The following is a 22142-nucleotide window of genomic DNA, read 5'->3' as shown; positions in this document are numbered from 1 at the left end:
TCCCCTCTGGGTTGGAAGGTTAGATGGCAGTAGCTTTCGTAAAAGCTAGTGCTATTAAAAAAAAAGCTATAGGTAATAATTTAATTATATTAAAAAAAAAAAAAACTAGTGCCTAGGTTTAGGTCAATTCTTGGGAATAGTTGCCAAGCGGACCCAAGGAAGATGATGACCCTGGCCCGCGAAGAGTGGCCTTAGGGTCAAAAAGTTTGGAGACACCCGAGAGTAAGGACTTCCCACAAAACCGAAGTTTCGAAGGGACGAATCACGCTGTCCTTTTCTAATTTATGGCACTATCTCTTTCGGCTATTTAGGGTTGTCAAAATTCAAGTAATCTTATCTGTGGTCGTAGTGGTGCCAACTCTAATAATTGCTCGGAGCAATGTTGAGCCGAGCGGAGCCAAGTCAGCCCGAAATCTCCTAGTGTCTCCCCACTGCTTAAACTCAAACTTCGACCGGAGACTCTACCGATAATGCAGTCGGCAGTCAATAATTGCTCGGAGCAATGCTGAGTCGAATGGAGCTTTTGAACGGAGAGTTTTCCCGTAGTCAGCAGTGTCTCCCCCACAGACAAAACATCCTCCAGACTGAGCATAGTCGCGCTACCCCCTCTGCCACGCATACGGTAATTTTACTCCATGTTCGAGTCGAAAGTGTCTTTGTGTGACGTCCGTGTCTTTGAACGGACCAATCACGGCACGGGGCCCCGCACCCCCGTATTTTTGGCAGCATCGGTTTCATGAAATAATTGCTCTAAACTCCGTCTAAAGGACTCCTAGATTTTTTTAAACCATAAACATAATTAACAACAAACTTAGCTTCAAACTTTTATAACATAGCAGGTAGAAATATGTATATATATTATATTTATATATATATATTACATGTACACATATATGTATATTAGTATGTTATGTACCTATGTATAAGTAAGTATATTGTAGCAATATGTATATTTGAAATAGTATGTTGTTCAACATAAAATTTATGCTTAAAATTAAATTTTCCTACTTTTAATTTTTCTTGCACCTAATTACTACTTGTTCTCTGTTTGGCCCGAGGGTTAACTGGTAGAGAATGCCTTCTGGCATTAAGTTCGCCTTTTGTACAATTTTTTTACTGTGCAATAAAGTTTAAATAAATAAATAAACATAATGTGGGTGACCTAGCCGAATATGTATAATGGGTTCCCATAATGCTGGCTGCGTTCCCCCTTTGGATGGCTATGCCGATCCGTTGGGCGAGGAACGAGAATAGACGGAAAAAGGCCTGTGGCGAGTGGGAGTTCTTATAGCTCCTCTACACGATGGGCCAACGCCGGCCACTCCAAGGGACGCAGCCATGCGGTAGTATGAGATAGCAATATCACTTGCTCCATCTAACGCATAAATGCGTGTCTTGGAGTGGCCGGCGTTGGCCCATCGTGTAGAGGAGCCATTACACGTACCGTAGTACCGCAGCGGGTAGTCGCTGGGCTGGTGTTGCGCGGCCAGCAGGCAGGCGGGCGCGTCGCCCGGCGCCAGCACGCGCGCCGGCCACCACGCGCACCAGCCCAGCTTGTGCCACACCACGTCATCGTACCTGCAGAACCAAACTATTTACTAGAGATGCAACGGATAGTTGTTTGGCCGGATACCGGATATTCGGCCTGACCGTCGGCCGAATATTCGGCCAGCGGAACTATACCTACGTTTCGGTTTTTCAGGTGCGCATTCTGCAGGTTTGACCTGTTTCCTAGTAAACGTCTGCGCGGACACAGTTCGAAATGAGTGCGCGGGCAAGTCAGTGGAATGATTAAATTGTTTTAAAATATTAAACAAGTATGATTATGACTGCGTCTGTTTCTTAAATCCAATTTGTTTACTCCGAAATCAAGCAATGTTACTATCCGATATCCGGCCGGATAGTAAAATAAGGGCCGGATACCGGATAGTAACCGGATATCCGGTGCATCTCTACTATTTACTCATATGAACCGGTCTTATCATATTGTTTTTTGGGGCCCTTGCGGATACACTTCGACCCATAGGGATCTTTTGTGCAATTACCCCCTAGAGAATATCCGTCAACTGCTCCAGAGCTTTTCCCATGTGTCGGATGATGGAGCTCATATGAACGGGTCTAATAACGAAATATAATAAAACAATAGAAAATAGAAGAGGAGTACTAATTGGACATCTGCTACGACACGATATGTTCCTAAAGAACATCATAGAAGGAAAAATAGAGGGAAAAAAAGGAAGAGGAAGACCGAAATAGTACATTTCGATGCTAGTGCAGAAGGTATGTCATTACTTCACGAGTACCGAGATATCTTGCCACGAGCCGCAGGCGAGTGGCAAGACTCGGGACGAGTGAAGAATGACATTTCCGCACGTGTATCGAACGACGTTTTTTAATACAGTTGCGAAAAAATAAGAAAAACATTGTTAATCGTACACTAAACAAAAGTGGTAACAGTGACAGCTCGGTTAGACGTCGTCTTTAAGTATATTATATCTGTAACGGTGCGTGTAACGAAGCGTTACACTATCGACCTTCATACTATTTCTGGCACCATACAAATTCTAAATTCCTTTTTGAAATTCAAATCCTATTCCAAATTCCATTCAATGATTTTTATTTTCAGTTCGATCACATACTTTGATCGATAAACATCATTTTATCTAACGGACTGTACTTCCCAAGTTTCTAAACACGACCGTTTAAGTGTGATTTTTATTAGTAAACGTAATAATTCATAAGTGCGTGCAGTTCAGTATAGTGCTCGTTTTGTGGCCCTGCACACCTTCCAGATATATATCTACATCATCACCAAGGCACATATTGTAAGTTACTTGATTGCTAACCTTCTGAATTACGAAAGTATTTTTATACATACCTATCTGTTAACACGTAACCTGTATTGTTACAGGTGCCTTTTTATTTAAATAATAAATACCCCTCATCGCTCTGGATCCTGCCTTTTCATTCCCATCATCCCTGTGAGGCTCCTCTACCTGCCCCCTCACACTGGCGCCATCAACGTGATCAAACCCACCCGCCCTACGACGCAGAGCAGCCCTTCTCTTCGTGCCTCCTCCGCTACGCTCGTGCTCCTACTCCACGCCGACGCCTGCTACTTTTTGAAGACATATTTTTTTTTTATCAATTTTATATATCTTGTAATAGTTAGCATAAGATTTTTTTCAAAATTCTAAAAGGTTATAGTCGACCCAACTCAAATTTTCGCAATATCTCTCGGCCTAACATCATTTTATTTAATTTTCTATTTTACAACCAACCTTTTAACTAATCCTCAACCGTTTAACCAAAATTCCCCCCTTAAATAACCAATTACATATACATCTATCATCATTCATCATCTTATACCAATTTATCTATATCTATTTTCTAATCCCTATTATGCCAGCGTCCTACGCTTTTTGTCGCGCCACGTAACAAAACTCTTAACATAGTGATTACACAAAACATCTATCACATACAATTACACAATCCAAGATTTCCACTGAAATCTCACAAATTGGTTTCAATCCTAAGTGTTTTTAAAACTCCTTGGAGTCACTGAAGTGCGAACCAATCCTGACTTACGGCAGTACTGTTGGAGATAATCCGATAGCTTATCCTTCACCCGATTAAATAAATATACACAACTAAGCCTAATATCACAATAAACTTCTCCTTTCGATTCAATAAAAAATAAAATTTAATAACTACATATTTTATTTATATTGATAACATCAATTATTCTCTTCGTAATAGGTATCCACTTTAATAAACAATGAATCCAGCACTATTAAATAAACCTGAACTCATCTATGAGCTCAAACTCAGGAACATTCAGTTCCCAGCCACCGCGCAGGCTGATGATTTAAGACAGCTCCTCACTCCAAATTTATTCGCGGACCCGTGTTCGAATCTCTCCAGCCCATATGATCTTGAACAGGATATCACCGAAATTAGCAGATGCCTCACAATAGTTTCTTCTCAGCTACAGCTTGCGACCACCAACCAAGCGAAGCACGATAGAATAGCGGTTTTCTTATTTCATTTATATAACAGAATAGAACGTCTCCATATTACCACTGAATTATCTCCAGAAATTATTGACAACTATTCGAAAATATGCGAATTTTTGTCAAAATGTCAAACAAAATTTAACATGTCACAACCGTCAACAACAACGTCAACTTACGCGTCAGCAACCTCTTTGATAGATGATTCCACAAATTTAGACCTACTTGCTCGAAAATTAACCAACCTCTCTGAAGCAAAACCAAGCGATTTTAAAAAATTCAACTATAAAGGCGATAGTTGCCCTTATGATTTTATTCGAAACATCGAAGAGTTTGCAATTGCGCGTAACATTGACGACAAACGCTTACACAAATATATATACGATTTTTTATCAGGCACTCCTTTAGATTGGTATAGGTCAAAGAAAACAACCCTTACAGATTGGAAATCATTTAAAACCCACTTCTTAAAAGATTTCGAATTGCATGACCATGACCACAACTTACTACAAAATATACATTCCCGTAAACAAAAACAACATGAACGAATAATAATGTATTTTTCAGCCATGGAAGCCCTCTTTTCCAAATTACATGAACCCCTTTCTGAAAAACAAAAAATAGATATCCTCCGTAGAAACATGAGCCCTTATTACAGTTCCAGATTAGTTCCTACAGATGTTACGTCTATAGACACATTATTCCAATCGTGCAAATGGTACGAAAGCTGTAATACTACCTCTACTTATAGCTCTAGCAACTATACCAACATTCAACAAGATTCTAACCATACCCCCCCTTCCCAACCGTACATACCACCATTCCCATTTAATAAACCGGTCCATACTGTAACAGCACCACCTTCTACGTTACGTTACTCCTGTCCGCGTTGCAGAACAAACGATCATTCTTTAGATATTTGTACAAGTAAAAATATAGTATGCTTCCGCTGTGGCAAACAAAATGTCACTTTTGCAAAATGTACAGTTTGCCATAAATTTCCAAAAAACGCATAAAGGAGAAAAGTAACTTAAATAAAACTACTGCTACAGAATGGAACCAATGGTTAGATACCATTAAATTATTTATGTCATCATACAATACTACATCAGCACTTTTCACTCAAGATCCATACGATGAACGACCTTATGTCAACATCCAGACAAATAATTTAACTTTATGTGGCCTCTTAGACAGTGGCAGTGCTTTAACTATTTTCGGAAATAATTCCCATAAAATTCTCTTATCCCACAATTTTACCATAAATTACGACCATAAAGTCGTAGGCTCTGTAGCCGACGGCTACCCTATATACTCTATTGGTACAATTCAACTACCAATTTCGTACAAAAATATTGTGGCTATTATTACCGCTCATGTTATCCCTACTGTAAAGCAACCCTTGATTCTAGGCACAAATTTTTGGAGAAAATTCAATATAGCTCCCCACATATTACCTGACATAACGTCATATTCTGATAAACATATAGATACCCTAGTTATTTCCACCTGCGACCAACACATCACTAATTATGACAACCTTTCTGAAACTCAACAGTTAATTTCAGATACTATTATTGAAAAATTTAAAAATATTTCAACAGAAACCAAACCCTTAGGACGAACCCACCTAATTGAACATCACATAGATACCGGTGACCATCCACCAATCAAACAGCGATGCTATAGGCTTTCTCCAGAGAAACAAAAAGCTTTATGCAAAGAAGTTGATGAAATGCTAAAGCTTAATGTTATCGAACCCTGTGAAAGCCCATGGCTAAACCCTGTCATAATAACTCCTAAAAAAGATGGAACGTGGCGTTTTTGCATCGACAGCCGTAAACTAAATTCGATTACGCGCAAAGATGCCTACAAACTCCCACTCATTTCTGACATTCTAGATAATCTAAAAAATGCTAAATATCTATCATCGATAGACATAGCAAAAGCATTTTGGGAAATACCCCTACACCCTTCTGATAGACCTAAAACTAGTTTCCATGTACCCTCAAAAGGCATGTACATGTTTCGCGTAATGCCTTTTGGATTGACTAATGCCCCTGCTACCCAACAACGCTTTATGGATGCGTTATTCCCTTCTGAAAACCTTGATAACTCAGTATTTACCTACTTAGATGATATTATCATCATAAGTAATACTTTCGATGAACACATCACTTTACTTAATAAAGTTTACCAAAGGCTAGTACAAGCCAACATTACTATAAACTTCCCCAAGTGTTCATTTTTCAAAAAAGAACTTAAATATCTTGGTTACATAGTTAATGAACACGGCTTTCAAACAGATCCTGACAAGGTTAAGGCAATACTTAACATCCCACCTCCCACAACTCCTCGAGAAGTTAAAAAGTTCCTAGGTACAGCAAGTTGGTATAGACGCTTTATCCCCGATTTCAGCACAAAGGTTGCACCACTAACTAAACTTACCTCCACTTCCAAAAAAGCACCACCATTTAAATGGACATCACTAGAAGACAACGCCTTTAAATCCATTAAAGAAGCTCTAGTCTCTACCCCTGTTCTTGCTTGCCCAGACTTCTCAAAACCCTTCGCAGTCCACTGTGATGCATCCAGCTTCGGCATCGGTGCCATGCTGACCCAAGAATTTGATGGCGTTGAGAAACCCATTGCTTATATGAGCAAATCCCTAACTGGTCCCCAAAGAAATTACTCAATTACAGAAAGAGAACTCTTAAGTGTCTTACTAGCCCTAGAACATTGGCGTTGCTATCTTGACAACGGCTTAAAGTTCACAATCTACACAGACCATTCCGCATTACAATGGTTTCTCCATCTAGATAATCCAACCGGACGTCTAGCCCGCTGGAGTATTCGTCTATCTACATTTAACTTCGAAATTAAACATAAACGTGGTAAAGATCATCTAATCCCTGACGCTTTATCACGCTTACCTTCAGTAGACGTTATTAACTACAATAGTTCTAATACCAATGACGACTGGTATAATAATATCTACGCTAAATGCAGTTCTAACCCCAACACCACTCCAGATTACATAATACATAATAATAAATTATACCGATACTCAAAAACCCCTTCGTTACTCCAATCTGAGTATAATTGGAAAGAAGTTATCCCACTAGAGTACAGAATACCCATTATCACAGAAAATCATTCCACCCCAACTTGCGCTCATTTCGGAACATTTAAAACATACAATAAAGTTAAATTGAAATATTTTTGGCCAGGAATGTACAAAGATATTTCAAATTTTATTGCCAAATGCGAGACTTGCTTAGCTTGCAAACACCAAACCCAACTAAAACTTGGCCTAATGGGTAAACCTAAGCAATGCTCTCGACCCTTTCAATGCATTTCAATAGATTTGATCGGCCCCTTGCCTACTACACTAAAACACAACAGATTCATCTTTGTCGTTACTTGCTGTTTTTCAAAATACTGCCTCCTCTTTGCGATTAAACGTGCTACGTCATCAGTAATCGTTCATATTCTAGAAAACCTAGTTTTCCTAGTGTACGGAATCCCACAGACCATAATTCTTGACCATGGTCCTCAATTCGTTAGTCAAGAGACAACGGATTTATTCCACTCCTATCAGATCCCAAAAATACACTATTGCGCAATTAAATGCGCCCAACCAAATCCCGTGGAGAGATATAATAAAGTTGTTACCACAGCAATATCCTCATTCATACAGGATGACCACAGGAATTGGGATATCAACCTACATAAGATACAATTTGCTATTAATACTTCCGTAAATGAAACAACAAATTATACTCCTTCTTTCCTTGTATTTGGTCGCGAATTAGTCACATGTGGATCAGCATACGATAAATCTGATCTCACAGATGATATTATATTCGCGCCCAGAGACGAATACGCTGATAATCTTGGTCTTCTCCAGCCTGTCTTCTCCGAAGTACAAGCCCGTCTTTGGAGAGCGCACCAAACCAATTCTTCATCGTATAATAAACATCACCAACATTTCGAATTCAACGAAAATGACATCGTCTGGAAACGAAATTACGCAATTAGTAATTCTCCTAAACACTATTCTGCTAAACTTGCACCCAAGTTTATTAAATGTTCTATCCTAAAAAAAATATCACCCTTAGTATATGTCCTACAAGACATGTCCGGCAAAATGCTCGGACGATGGCATATTAGAGACCTTAAACCTCTCCCCAAAATTCTAAAATAAATAATATACTGTTTTTCCTTAATTAGATTCTTATTTGGCTCAACTTAGCTACTTTTCTCCTAAGCTCCTAACTTGTAAAATATTGTATATAATGTTATACATCTATAATTATACCTCATCCCCATTATACATTTCGGACTCATTACATTTCGTACATACCTACTTAGTACGAATTTATACGTTCATTTATACTATTTAATTTATATAACGTTATATTACGTTCATATAACGTTATTCAAAGCTAACTCTACCAGAGTTAGAACAATACTTATTTGTATATTTCTTCCCTTGACATAACGTTCATATTTACGTACTTAGGTACATACGTACCGTACAGTACATTTATTAATTCCATTAAGGAATTATCTTATGATATTTTGTAGTAATCTTACATTCCATACGGCATTATTTTGTTGAATAAATTTCAACAATCGTACTCTTTGTAGGTACACATTATTGTAGATATTATATTTAGATTCATTAATATTCAGCGGGTGGTTACTGATTAATAAGCCTTAATACTAATGGAGAGCGATTTAATGAGTACGTCCTCTACTTAAAGGAGTACTCTATTGAAACTTATTTTGGTTAAACAATTAACCAAAATTTTATAAGATGATGTATGAATGACCTTTGGTATGCATGTTTAAATCGCCTCTCTTGTATGATAAACATTGTATATAACATCCCCACCTTCTAAATTTATCACTCATACCCATATTCATTACATTATATTTACATTACGGAAAAATCCTTTGGCCATAAGCCCCAGGATTTTCCCTTCCAGGGCGACCCCGGTAGTGTAACGGTGCGTGTAACGAAGCGTTACACTATCGACCTTCATACTATTTCTGGCACCATACAAATTCTAAATTCCTTTTTGAAATTCAAATCCTATTCCAAATTCCATTCAATGATTTTTATTTTCAGTTCGATCACATACTTTGATCGATAAACATCATTTTATCTAACGGACTGTACTTCCCAAGTTTCTAAACACGACCGTTTAAGTGTGATTTTTATTAGTAAACGTAATAATTCATAAGTGCGTGCAGTTCAGTATAGTGCTCGTTTTGTGGCCCTGCACACCTTCCAGATATATATCTACATCATCACCAAGGCACATATTGTAAGTTACTTGATTGCTAACCTTCTGAATTACGAAAGTATTTTTATACATACCTATCTGTTAACACGTAACCTGTATTGTTACAGGTGCCTTTTTATTTAAATAATAAATACCCCTCATCGCTCTGGATCCTGCCTTTTCATTCCCATCATCCCTGTGAGGCTCCTCTACCTGCCCCCTCACAATATCTATGGGCGTTTGGCAGCTATTCCGTTCCATTCAGTCAACTTATTAAGAACGGAATTTTCAATATTGAATATGGTTATTCGTCGACCGCCATATTGGTAACATCGCCTCGTGATTCATTTCTTTGTTTTTGCTCATTAATGTTGTTTAAAGTGTAATATTGATAGCGTATTATGCAGTAAATTAATGTGGAAGTGTGCAGATAATGAAAAATTAATCATGAAACGCGTTTAACCACCATTCTGGCGTCAACGCCGGGTAGCCCACGAGGGTCCTTGTAAAGTCCAGCTATCACCTTACAAGAGCTCATAACCCTAATACCGAACAACGTCATGCTCTACGAGCATTTGGTATTTCTACCTCTAACCGTGGCTGGCTAGAGCCCTAGAGGCCATAATTTGATAGTTTTATACCGTACACTGGCTAAAGTTTATTTATTACAAATAATATTAATTCGATCCCACGTGGGATCCACTTTGACGTTGGCGAAATCATCGACAGTATCGATGGAGCCATATTACCCAAAGATTGATTGAATATTGAATATTAAAAAATAAACGTCTTATAATGATGAAGAGGTAAGTAATTAAATATGAAATATGTAATATTTTTCGTATTCTTACATTAACGGTAGGTTTTTATGCTGATTACGACGTTTAAAGGAAAAACTAATATTAACACTCATCAATAAGTAGTCGTGAATTGGAACATGTATAAATTTAAAAAAATTGGAAAAGTAAAAAGCACTAGTTCGAGATAACCAACTTTCCGCACGCTAAACAGCTACGTAAAGTAGCACTTTTTGAGCAACTGTATTAAAAATAAATTATTTCAACCAAAGAAAATGTTCAGGTCGTGTCATACCACAAGCAGGCGTGACTTACTCCGCGATTTCGTCGCTTTGCTACAGGTAGCTAAAAGTACATCCGTTCCACACCAAATTTGGTGGTTAGCCATAAGCCGCGCGTGGCGCTGTTGCCACCTAGCGGCCATACCTGTCCTGATCGTAACAGACGCGTTTTGTTAGAGTGAGTCTTCTGTAACTAGTATTATTATTTATTCTGTGCCAGAAGGTTAAGGAGTTGGCAGAGGACTGGACGAGTTGGAGATTGCTCCACCGACAAGAGACAACTCTTAAATAATAAATCTTAAAAAATATAAAGAAGGAGAACGGATCTACCGCGATATTATTTAATACTAACTTTTGCCCGCGAGTTCGTCTGCGTGGAATTACGAGTAACTTAACCTTCCTTCCACTGACTTCCTCCTACAATCTTTAAAAAACCGGCCAAGTGCGAGTCGGGCTCGCGCACGAAGCGTCCCGTACCATAACGCAAAAAACGGCAAAAAATCACGTTTGTTATATGGGAAATGTTGTTGTCTAAACGATCACATGATTTCTGGACGACCCCTATGAACGGGCCTACCGCGATATTATTTAATACTAGCTTTTGCCCTCGACTTCGTCTGCGTAGAATTAGTGACAGCAGCTAAAGTAGGTATAGCGCCTGGATAATGCTAATAACGATCATTCAATTCGCGCATTGCTTACTTAAATTATTAGGCAATTCATTAATTCTTTCAATTCCACCCCCCTTTGCACTCTCTTCAGGGATGACTGATGATCCTATGTCCTTCCCTGGGACCCAAACTATATACCAATTTTCAACTAAATCGGTTCAGCGGCTTAAGCGTGAAGAGGTAACAGAGACACTTTCGCCTTTATAATATTAGTATGGATATATACCTTTAATCCGACGTTTTGATAACCAAACATAGGGTATTCCGTTCGTGCTTCCGCATAGTGCTTAAACCATGACTTAGATTTTAATATCACAACTCGTTATGGTTTTGATACGACTTGACGAGTCTTGGCGATAATCGTATTCGCGTTCTACAAGGTCGTATCAAAATAGAATTAAAACCGTAACAAGCCCTTAAAACCTGAATCGAGTCCATATTTTATGAACCAGACTTTTAACATTCCATCGTTCCTACTGGAATGCGCGACTGCACCGCTATCCTAGGAATCCAGAGCTTTAGGTTGGTATTTTACCTGTCCAATTTCTTGGTTCAATGTGTATTTGCGTCTCACATTTAGCTTAATGAAATAGGGTATTTGACTACTAGCAAAGAGAATAGACAGTATAGAGGGGTCCTGTCATAGTAAATTTTGTAATCACTGTAAATTTACTGCCATCTATCGACACACGACTAAAACTCAAAATAAACACGAAATTAACAAAAACATAAAATTATCAAAAAAATGTATATATGATGATGAATGATTTTATTATTTTTATATCATTTTGAAAATAAAATTAAAACCGTAACAAGCCTTTAAACCTGAATCGAATCCATATTTTATGAACCAGACTTTTAACATTCCATCGTTCTTACTGGAATTTGTAAGAACAACTTCAAAAATAGAAAAGACAAGCATAGCAACGGTTTTGTTTACAAAATAAGGTAGGTCAATTTGTATTAGATATCATTGCTATTGTATTAAACCAAGAAAGACAAACGATAGCGACATCTAAAATACACCCAGAGACATCTAGCGGCAAATGTTGGCACTAAAAATCCATTTAACCCACGATGTACTATTTATTATAGAGTTACCTACTTATATGTATGTGGAGCGCTTACCCACTTGCGTCGACAAAGAGCTTAGGTTTCGCTCAGGTACCTAATCTCAAGAATTAACTCATGTGTGTAAGCTTTCAGGAAATATTACATATTATTACACGATAAATTGATTCTTACAAGTAAGTTAAAAACCGGGCAAGTGCGAGTCGGACTCGCGCACGAAGGGTTCCGTACCATAATGCAAAAAAAAACAAAAAAAAGCGGTCACCCATCCAAGTACTGACCACTCCCGACGTTGCTTAACTTTGGTCAAAAATCACATTTGTTGTATGGGAGCCCCATTTAAATCTTTATTTTGTTCTGTTTTTAGTATTTGTTGTTATTATAGCGGCAACAGAAATACATCATCTGTGAAAATTTCAACTGTCTAGCTATCACGGTTCGTGAGATACAGCCTGGTGACAGACGGACGGACGGACGGACAGCGAAGTCTTAGTAATAGGATCCCGTTTTACCCTTGGGTACGGAACCCTAAAAATCGCGCAGGGCACGAAATTGATTTGCTTTCATGGAATTAATGCATGCATTACGAAATTCATTTCACGCCACTAATAGAGTATTTGACTGTATTTAAAATAAATGACTCTACACAATGAAATAAAGCATCAGAAGATTAATAGAGAAACGTAGACAGCAGTTATTTTTAGACACAATTTCTATTTTAAAATCCGTATAAAACTATAAAGAGTAGGTAATTTGATTGTTACGTCACATGCCAGTGTTGCATATAAATTCCATAGTAGCAAAATCGTTTTGACAGTTCAAAAAAAGAGACTGATTTCACTAGTAACAAAGACATATGTAACTTCGTATAAGATGAATAAAGTCTAAGGAAAAAATGTGCGTCGGAAATCAAGAAAAAGTCATTCTCGGATAGATGGCGCACACACCTTTGGCCTATGCTCGACTAGATGGCGACGACACCGTTTCATATTTAATAATTTTAACACATAGATATCAGTAAATGAACATGGGTCAAAATTATATAAAAATAATAAAATCATTTATCCATATATGTATACACATTTTGATAATTTTATACGTTTTCATTTTGAGTTTTAGTCGTGTGTTGATAGATGGCAGTAAATTTACTGTGACTACAAAATTTACTATGACAGGACCCCTCTATACTGTCTATTCTCTTTGCTAGTAGTCAAATAGCCTATTTCATTAAGAAAAATGTGAGACGCAAATACAAATTTGACCAAGAAATGGACAGGTAAAATACCAACCTAAAGCTCTGGAGTCTGGATTCCTAGGAAGCGGTGCAGTCATATAGCGGCCGTCTCCATACAAATACTACGACATCCATATTTAGCCGTATTATTTAGTATGGAGGCCGCTATATGACGGCACCGCTATCCTAGGAAAACCGATCTTTAATGCTCTGGTTTCCTAGGATAGCGGTGCCGTCATATAGCGGCCGTCTCCATACAAAACACTACTCATCCATATTTAGCCGTATTATTTTGTATGGAGGCCGCTATATATTATATTCACCCCTATCTTAGGGAAAACCGAGCGAAATAAATAAATATTATAGGACATTTCTTACACAAATTGACTAAGCCCCACGCTAAGCTCATGAAGGCTTGTGTTGTGGGTACTCAGACAACGATATATATAATATATAAATACTTAAATACATAGAAAGTAACCATGACTGTACAAATTTTTGTGTTCATCACACAAATAAATGCCCTTACCGGGATTCGAACCCGGGACCATCGGCTTCACAGGCAGTGCAGCTAAAAGGGGCCCACTGATTAACAGTCCGCCGGACGGTATCGGCCTCTCAGTTGTTCGGAACTGTCAAAATTTTGTTCTGACAGGCCGATACCGTCCGGCGGACTGTTAATCAGTGGGCCCCTTAGGTGAAGACCTACCCTGGCTTGGGTCCCCACATGCAGCTAGGGCAGGGCAGCTCCTCTCGCAGCTGTGCTGGGACCACGGCGCTGGAGGTCAGGCTCCGAGTACTGGACAACACCTTGGAGATGGTAGGTGCCTCTTTTTGTGGTTGCTTCTTCGGAGGGTTCTTTCGATCTAGAAATTATGTTTTTTATTAGTCTTCTTCTTCATCCTGGCGTTATCCCGGCATTTTGCCACGGCTCATGGGAGCCTGGGGTCCGCTTGACAACTAATCCCATGATTTGACGTAGGCACTAGTTTTTACGAAAGCGACTGCCATCTCACCTTCCAACCCTGAGGGGAAACTAGGCCTTATTGGGATTAGTCCGGTTTCCTCACGATGGTTTCCTTCACCGAAAAGCGACTGGCAAATATCAAATGATATTTCGTACATAAGTTCCGAAAAACTCATTGGCACGAGCCGGGGTTTGAACCCGCGACCTCCGGATTGAAAGTCGCACGCTCTTACCGCTAGGACACCAGCGCTTATGTTTTTTTATTAGTGACATAATATTTAAGGCAGGCGTGGCTCACTCTGCGATTTCGTCGCTTTGCAACAGGTAGCTAAAATTACATCCTTTCCACACCAATTTTGGTGGCTAGCCATAAGCCGCGCGTGGCGCTGTCGCCACCTAGCGGCCAAATCTGTGCTGATCGTAACAGACACGTTTTGTTAGAGAGTGAGTCTTCTGTACCTAGTACTATTATTTATTCCGTGCTTAAGGGCCAGTTTGGTGCGACTGTTTCCCTTACCAAATTTATTTGTCCAATGTGCATTGCGTCTCACTCTCTCATCAAGCAAAATGTGAAACGCAAATACACATTGGACGTAGATATTGGACAGATGGAATACCATCTTAACCGCCACTTGCACCATCCCACTAACCCGGGGTTAACCGGGTAAACCTGGAGTTACCATGATTACCTGTATAATTTGACACTGGGTTAACGGTTTAACCCCGGGTTAGTGGCGCTTAGTGGTCACTAAGGGTGGTATTCCGCGTAAAATAATGCAAAATATTGTATTGTCATTCTTAGCACTTGGCACCTTAAGGCTCCGTCACACAGGCGCGTTTTGCGCGTGAGGGCGCGCCGCTTTTACATATAAAACGCTCACGCCGCGCTCACGCCCCGCCCGAAAAACGCGCCTGTGTGACGGAACCTTTAATGTGATAGCTTAAGTAGATAGCGCTGCATGGCCAATGGGTCATGGTGAAATGCCTCGCCCGAGACACGTCACGTCTACACAGAATTGCCTCGCGAAGCGGTTATTCGGTCACATTTAGGATACGATTTACTTACGTAGGATTTTGACTAGCCATTTCTTCTGTCAGGCGAGGTGGTAGGAGACAGGACAGACACTCGCGACGCTTGCCCTCGCTACAAGGCACCACGATGGGACCTGCTCTATTTTTACTACAGACGTACTTATAGTATAATTCCAATAGATGGCGTTTTCATCAATCCAATGCAGTGATGACGGTTAACTTCATAGCGGCACAGAATAAATAATAGTACTAGGTAGTAATAGGCTAGGTAGGTGGTAGGTAGGTAGTAATAGGTACAGAAGACTCACTCTCTAACAAAACGCGTCTGTTACGATCAGGGCAGATATGGCCGCTAGATGGCGACAGCGCCACGCGCGGCTTACGGCTAGCCACCAAAATTAGTGTGGAACGGATGCACTTTTAGCTACCTGCAGCAAAGCGACGAAATCGCGGAGTGAGCCACGCCTGATGATGGGGAAAGCAACTGTCAAAAAGGTTTTATAGATAGCGCTATATACGCCCCCCCTCCCCCTCCTTGCTCCTACCTGCCGACGCCCATGGAGAAAATTTAGTTTATTTCGTAATCGCAGATAATGTGTAACGTTAGCGTTTCAACGCTCCCTGAGTGATCAATTTTGTCATAAAGGATACTAAGAATAATCTTAAAAACTAAATAAATTATAAAAGGTAAAACTAAAATATAAGTGCCTAACTAAACAAATAATTCTACTGTAATATTATTGCTCGTGTAGCAATGTAGGCGCTTATCCATCGCGAAACACGTATGTGACGTATGTATCGTCATCGCGGGGCGCGAGGGGAGTTCATGCATATGGCTCGTTCATTTGGACTTCTGCGGCGGCGCGATGTGTTCGCTCCATCTTAAATTGTAACGGTCTCAAGCAAGACTCCAAAAATGTGCCGTCGGAAAATTAATAATTTGCGATAGAAACTATCGTTTTCTAAATTTATTTTGTGCGTGAGTGTTTTCCCCCGCTCGGGTGAGTGTTGCAAAATTATATTTTATAGCTACTATGTGCTAATTGTATCATTAGATAGTTATTTCTTCCTAATAAGGTGTGTGTTTAGCTTAATTGTAGTTAAGATCCTTTTATTACGCTTCGCTGCAGTAATTCTGTACAATTGGTTTCCTTTGTTCCTTGTAACATAACGAATTTCTACCCTCTTGCCTAAAAAGTGAAATCATGATTTGCAATTTCCAAGTAAATGTGTAGATTAAATACAACTAGAGTAAAACTTAATTGCCAATGCTTAACATAATTGTTTTTCAATATAAATTCCACATTTACATGTTTTGAATTTAATAATTTTTACTGCATAAGTACTTACTCCATAGTACTGAGCCGATTTTGTATACTTCTACCACATCACTGATCACTATTTAATGCTTTGAGCTTGCCTTCCTTCTTTCTGCACTTTCATCTTGCGCTTTCTCTTCACGCGGCAAAATGTTGCAGGCAGTAACGCAAAATCGGACATTTTACTAAATGTCCAATAATGATAAATTCCAGGTGTCCTACCACCTACGCCTCCAACACTGGCTCCGGAGTCCACCTGCTGCCCTGCTGACCCGTGAAGACCTCAAGGCTGTGACGTCACCACCACTTACATGCGCAACCACCATAGCACCAAGCGCACAGCAGGGGAGTGGCACTCGTTCATGAGTTTGTGCAAGTGAATACGGGCTCGCTTTAAATTGTCTAAGGAACCACCTCTGAGATCTATTAATTTAATCTACCCTCAAATTTGGTTAATTTTACAAAATCGTTTTTTTTTATTATTTTTAATATAGTTTTTTATTATGTATTAGTTGTTTTACTTCCTAGAACACTAAATAACAGCTAAACTGTTACATTGGCGCCCAATAATAGGTTTCGAGCCGTATTCACTTGTGCTTGCTGTAGTATTATCTAGTAATCTTTGGTGTTGGTTGCTTCTTTAGTTATAAGTCTTCTTTCCCAGTGATCATCAAAATCGTGCTGGTAAAATCGTTAATGATATTTATACCTGCTACTTTTGAGATTTTCTTCGTCTACCCACATTTTGCTGATCACTGTTAACTACCTAATTTTTAAGTTGATTTCAATTTCTTTCTGCTTCTTTCTGCTTCTTTCTATTTCTGTATTCTTCTGGGTAGTAATTATCTGCTTTTATTCTTCGTTAAATTGCAACACGCACCTACGGGCTAAACATGTCTTACCAAATTAAATATCTTTCATTGCAAAAGGCTGAACTAGAGTACGAAGTCGGTGTCAGGGGAGGTAATATAGGAGAATCTGTTCAGGAGCTGTACCGGTCGATGAGAGGTGTGGGAGAATTAAAAATGCAGCGTTCATGCAGATAGGTAGTGCAAGACAATTTATTGAAGTAAACAAGTAGGCTTGATGATTTTTAGGACCCGTAACGCCATCTATTCGAAGTAATGAGTTTTAATACATAAGATTGATAAGTTCAATGGTTCACATGCAAAATTAGGACTTTAAAATTATTGTGATTACATAGTAGATGGCGTAAACATCAAACCGTATATTAATTAACTTGAACATACTCCCCCGGGAAGGACGGAGTCCTTTACACAAGGCAAAACACATAATTTAGTAATAGATCTTTGTAAAACACCAGAAATTGTCCGTATATCGTAAGTCCGAGTTAAGCCATCAGGGCCTGGATGTTTTCCTATAATACGACCCATCGGCCAGCTTCCAGGCGGGAGTCGTTGGTCTTTGACCAGTACCAAGTCGCCTATGTCAAGATCTTTGGTTACGCGGTTCCACTTAGGACGTTGCTGAAGACGGGTTAAAAACTCCTTCTGCCACTGTCTCCAGAAATCTTGCAACATCTTTTGCGTTAGTTGCCATCTAGATAGTTGGTGAATCTTAAAGTCTGTATAGTCCTCATCAGGGATACTAACAATCTGTTCAGTGGTCAAAAAATGACCTGGGGTTAACGACTGTAAGGAGTCTGGATCATCATTGAGAGGATATAAGGGCCGAGAGTTCAGACAACCTTCAATCTGGGCAAGTAGCGTCGTCATTTCTTCAAAGGTGAGGGTTGAATTTCCTATGACTCTTTTCATATGATATTTGATAGACTTCACGCCGGCCTCCCATATACCACCAAAGTTTGGAGCTGCAGGAGGAATATACTTCCATTTAATCCTCATATTGTCCAACTGCGCTGCAAACTCGTCTGGGATTCTTGCTTGACCTTGGCGCCACATGGCTATCAAGTCTTTCTTGGCTCCTATGAAATTTGTGCCATGGTCGCTCCACATCTCTGCGCATCGTCCTCGTCTAGCTACGAATCGTTTTAAAGCTGCTAGAAATGCCTCTGTGCTTAAACTACTCACAAGCTCGATGTGGAAAGCTCTGGTCACCATGCAGACAAAGAGAGATATGTACGCCTTGGTGGATTTTGCCCCACGGCCTTTGCTCATACGCACGTTTATAGGTCCCGCAAAATCGACTCCGCTGATCAAAAAAGGCTTTGCGGGCTTTACTCTTATAGCAGGTAGATCTCCCATGAGCTGACTGCCGGTTTCTCCTCTCTGACGGATACACACGATGCAGTTGCGTACATATTTCTTTATTCTATTAGTCATGTTGATTAGCCAGTATTTGGATCGAAGATACATCACCATCAATTGCGGACCGCCATGAAGAGTGCTGCTGTGTGCTTCTGCTAGAAGAAGAGGTAACAGAGCATTGTCCTTCGTGATTATAATGGGGTGCTTCTGTTGGGCTTCTAAATCAGCATGGCGTAGTCGGCCGCCTACTCTCAACACACCCTTTGGATCTAAAAAGGGGGCGAGTGACAACAATCGACTTTTTCTTTTCAGCTGTCTCTTACTCTTTAAATCTTCAATTTCTTCTTGAAATTCGATTTCCTGGGATCGTCTTAAGCAAATGGTAAGTGCTTCATCTCTCTCTTCAGTCGTCAGGTAAGTTGGTAAGTGATCTTTATTTTCTCTCTTTCTTTTCAGGTGCAGCATCCATCTACGACAGTATGCGATTATTCTCACCAGTTTCCTGAGCGACGAGTATTTAGCGATCAAGGTAAGTATTAAATCCTCTTCATTTTCTTTAGTGGTAGTAACTAATGTTTTTATAACTTTTTTGCATTCTAAGTCTGTTTCAGGTACTTCGGTTCCCGGCAGTTCTATGGCTGGCTCCTTGAGAAACGCCGGTCCCTTCCACCAGAGTGTATTTGTCAAGAGCTTTTTTGGCATAACTCCTCGTGAGGCTGGGTCTGCTGGATTTTGTTTAGTATTGACATAATACCACCCGTTTATCTCATTCATTTTCTTAATTTCAGTAACTCGATTTTTTACAAAAGGAGTCCATCGACCTGGGTCGCCTTTTATCCATGACAGTACAACTTGTGAATCTGACCAGGCAAATACTTGATGTTTGTCAACTTTTAATATGCTTACAACATGTTTCAGAAGTCTACCCAGCAGAACAGCAGCGCACATCTCCAATCTTGGCATGGATATTTGCTTCAAAGGCGCTGTTTTCGTTTTAGCCGTGAGTAGCGATACTTGTACTTGCCCGTCTGTGTCGATAATTCGGACGTATATTACTGCTGCGTAAGCGCTCATCGAGGCGTCAGCGAATCCATGAATCTCCATCGAGCTTCTGTCTGCATTTGTATGTATCCAGCGATTTATCTTTACTTCTGTCAATGCAGGAATCTCTTTTCTAAACTTCAACCACTCTTCCTTCACGTCATCTGCGAGTTCTTCATCCCAACCAACACCTAACTGCCATAATTTTTGCATGAATGTTTTAGCGATGACTACCGCAGGCGCCAGCCAACCCATCGGATCAAATAATGAAGCTATATCTGCTAAAACATTCCTCTTCGTGACAGGTTGTTCAGGTAAGTCTTTCAAATTATTCGTTATTTGTAATTTATCTTCTTTAGTGTTCCAAATTATACCCAAAGTCTTAATACTGTCTCTTCCATCTACTTCTCTCTGGGCCTTTGGGGATCGTTTTACAGGTTCAATCTCTTGCATGAATGCTTCACTATTTGAACTCCACTTTTGAAGTTCAAACCCACCCTTTTTGAGAATTGCTGTGATTTCTTTCTGATTTCTTTTAGCTTCATCTTCTGTTTCATGCCCCGACAGGACGTCATCCATGTAGAAATCCTCTAGTATTATACGCTGTGCTTCAGGATACTCTTGACCCTCATCTATCGCAACTTGACGTAAGGTTTTGATAGCCAAGTAGGGAGCGCAAGAGGTCCCGAAGGTAACGGTAAGTAGCTTGTAGTCTTCTATCGGTTTTTGAGCATCACTTCTCCAAACAATTCTTTGATAATCTGTCTCTGCGTCGTTAACTTCGATCTGCCGATACATTTTAATGATATCTGCGACATATGCGATTTTGTGCGTTCTCCATCTAAGCAGTATATCGCGTAAATCTTCTTGCAGAGTAGGACCTACGAGCAATGCATCGTTTAAGGTGACCCCATTAGTTCCAGCACATGACGCATGAAATACAACTCTAACTCGTGTGGTTTGTTTGTCGTCTCTTACAACAGCATGATGTGGTAGGTACACGCAATTCTCGGCTCTTTCTTCATCATCTACCTTCTTCATGTGTTGCAGATCTAAGTACTCTTGTAAGACGTCGTTGTAATCTTGTTTCAATTTTGGATTCTTATCTAATCTTCTTTCTAGCGACATCCATCTCTTCACTGCTATATCTCGTGAGTCACGTGGTAGCACAGGTGGTTCTTCTCTAAATGGCAACCTGACCACGTAACGACCATCTTCTTTTCTTTTGTGTGTCTTCTCATAAATGTCTTCTGCCTTCTTTTCGTCTGAGGTTAGTGTATTACTTTCTTCTTCTATGGTTTCTAACTCCCAGAACTTCTTCAGCATGTTGTTAAGATCAACATTAAGATGCATGCTGACGATGTTTTTTGTGGCAGTGTGCTCTGTCCTCACATTTCCGCAAACTATCCACCCCAGGTGACTATCTTGTGCTATAGGTGTTCCTGAGGGGCCCTTGATCACTCCAGGTTTAATAACTTCGCTCCAAACTTCGACTCCTAAAAGCAAGTCGATATGACCTGGAGTGTGACATGTTGGATCTGCGAGGCACAACTTCTCTACATGTTTCCAGTTTTCCATCTTGACTTCATTCTCCGGCATAATGTCGGTGATGTGACGTACAACGTAAGTAGTTGCCTTCATCTTCATCTTAAGCTCGATTCTTGATGAGAACTCTATTTCTGTTACATACTTGAGCGTAGTCTTCATTTTCTCAACTCCCGTGACATGCCCACTGACTGAGGTACGTCGTAAACGAAGCTTTTGTGCGGCGGCCTCAGTTATAAAAGACTCCTGTGAGCATGGGTCCAACAGCGCTCTCATCAAGTGTTTTTCTCCGTTCTCCGCGTATACTTGCACTAATGCAGTTGGCATCAGTCGCGCGTGACTCCCCGTAGTGAGGTGAGATATAATATTCTTTTTATTTTTATCTTCTTTTTCTTCCTTTGTATCTTCTTTTTCCTCTAAAAGCTGCGCTGATGCCTCCGGAACCGGCGCAGAGGTCTGAGACTGCGGGCTCCCCGTGCTGTGTAGCAGAGAGTGGTGTTTTCTCCCACATCGGCGGCAAGAAGATCGATGTTTGCAGAACTTGACTGAATGCCCCGGTACTAGGCAATTAAAACAAAGCCGCCAGCCTTGCACATATTCCACTCTCTTATCTACTGCCAATTTCGTAAACTCCTTACAAGTGTATAAT

At 40.0% G+C, this 22142-nt stretch overlaps 1 protein-coding gene and 1 long non-coding RNA gene across 2 annotated transcripts in view; both read right to left on the bottom strand.

Annotated features, from left to right (window-relative positions):
* The window catches only part of LOC134673805 (uncharacterized), a 109372-nt gene that overhangs the window by 6447 nt on the left and 80783 nt on the right, over positions 1-22142 (bottom strand). The window lies entirely within an intron of this gene.
* The window catches only part of LOC134673749 (uncharacterized), a 78833-nt gene that overhangs the window by 1434 nt on the left and 55257 nt on the right, over positions 1-22142 (bottom strand). Inside the window, exons 7-8 of the mRNA XM_063531766.1 lie at positions 14071-14227; positions 1445-1578 (exon numbers count right to left, since the gene is read on the bottom strand). Of these exons, the coding sequence (XP_063387836.1) occupies positions 1445-1578; positions 14071-14227 (291 nt within the window). The remainder of the gene's footprint in view (positions 1-1444; positions 1579-14070; positions 14228-22142) is intronic.

This window comes from Cydia fagiglandana, chromosome 19 (assembly GCF_963556715.1).
Source record: "Cydia fagiglandana chromosome 19, ilCydFagi1.1, whole genome shotgun sequence".
Lineage (NCBI taxonomy): Eukaryota > Metazoa > Arthropoda > Insecta > Lepidoptera > Tortricidae > Cydia > Cydia fagiglandana.
This window is presented reverse-complemented; position numbering and strand designations above follow the sequence as displayed.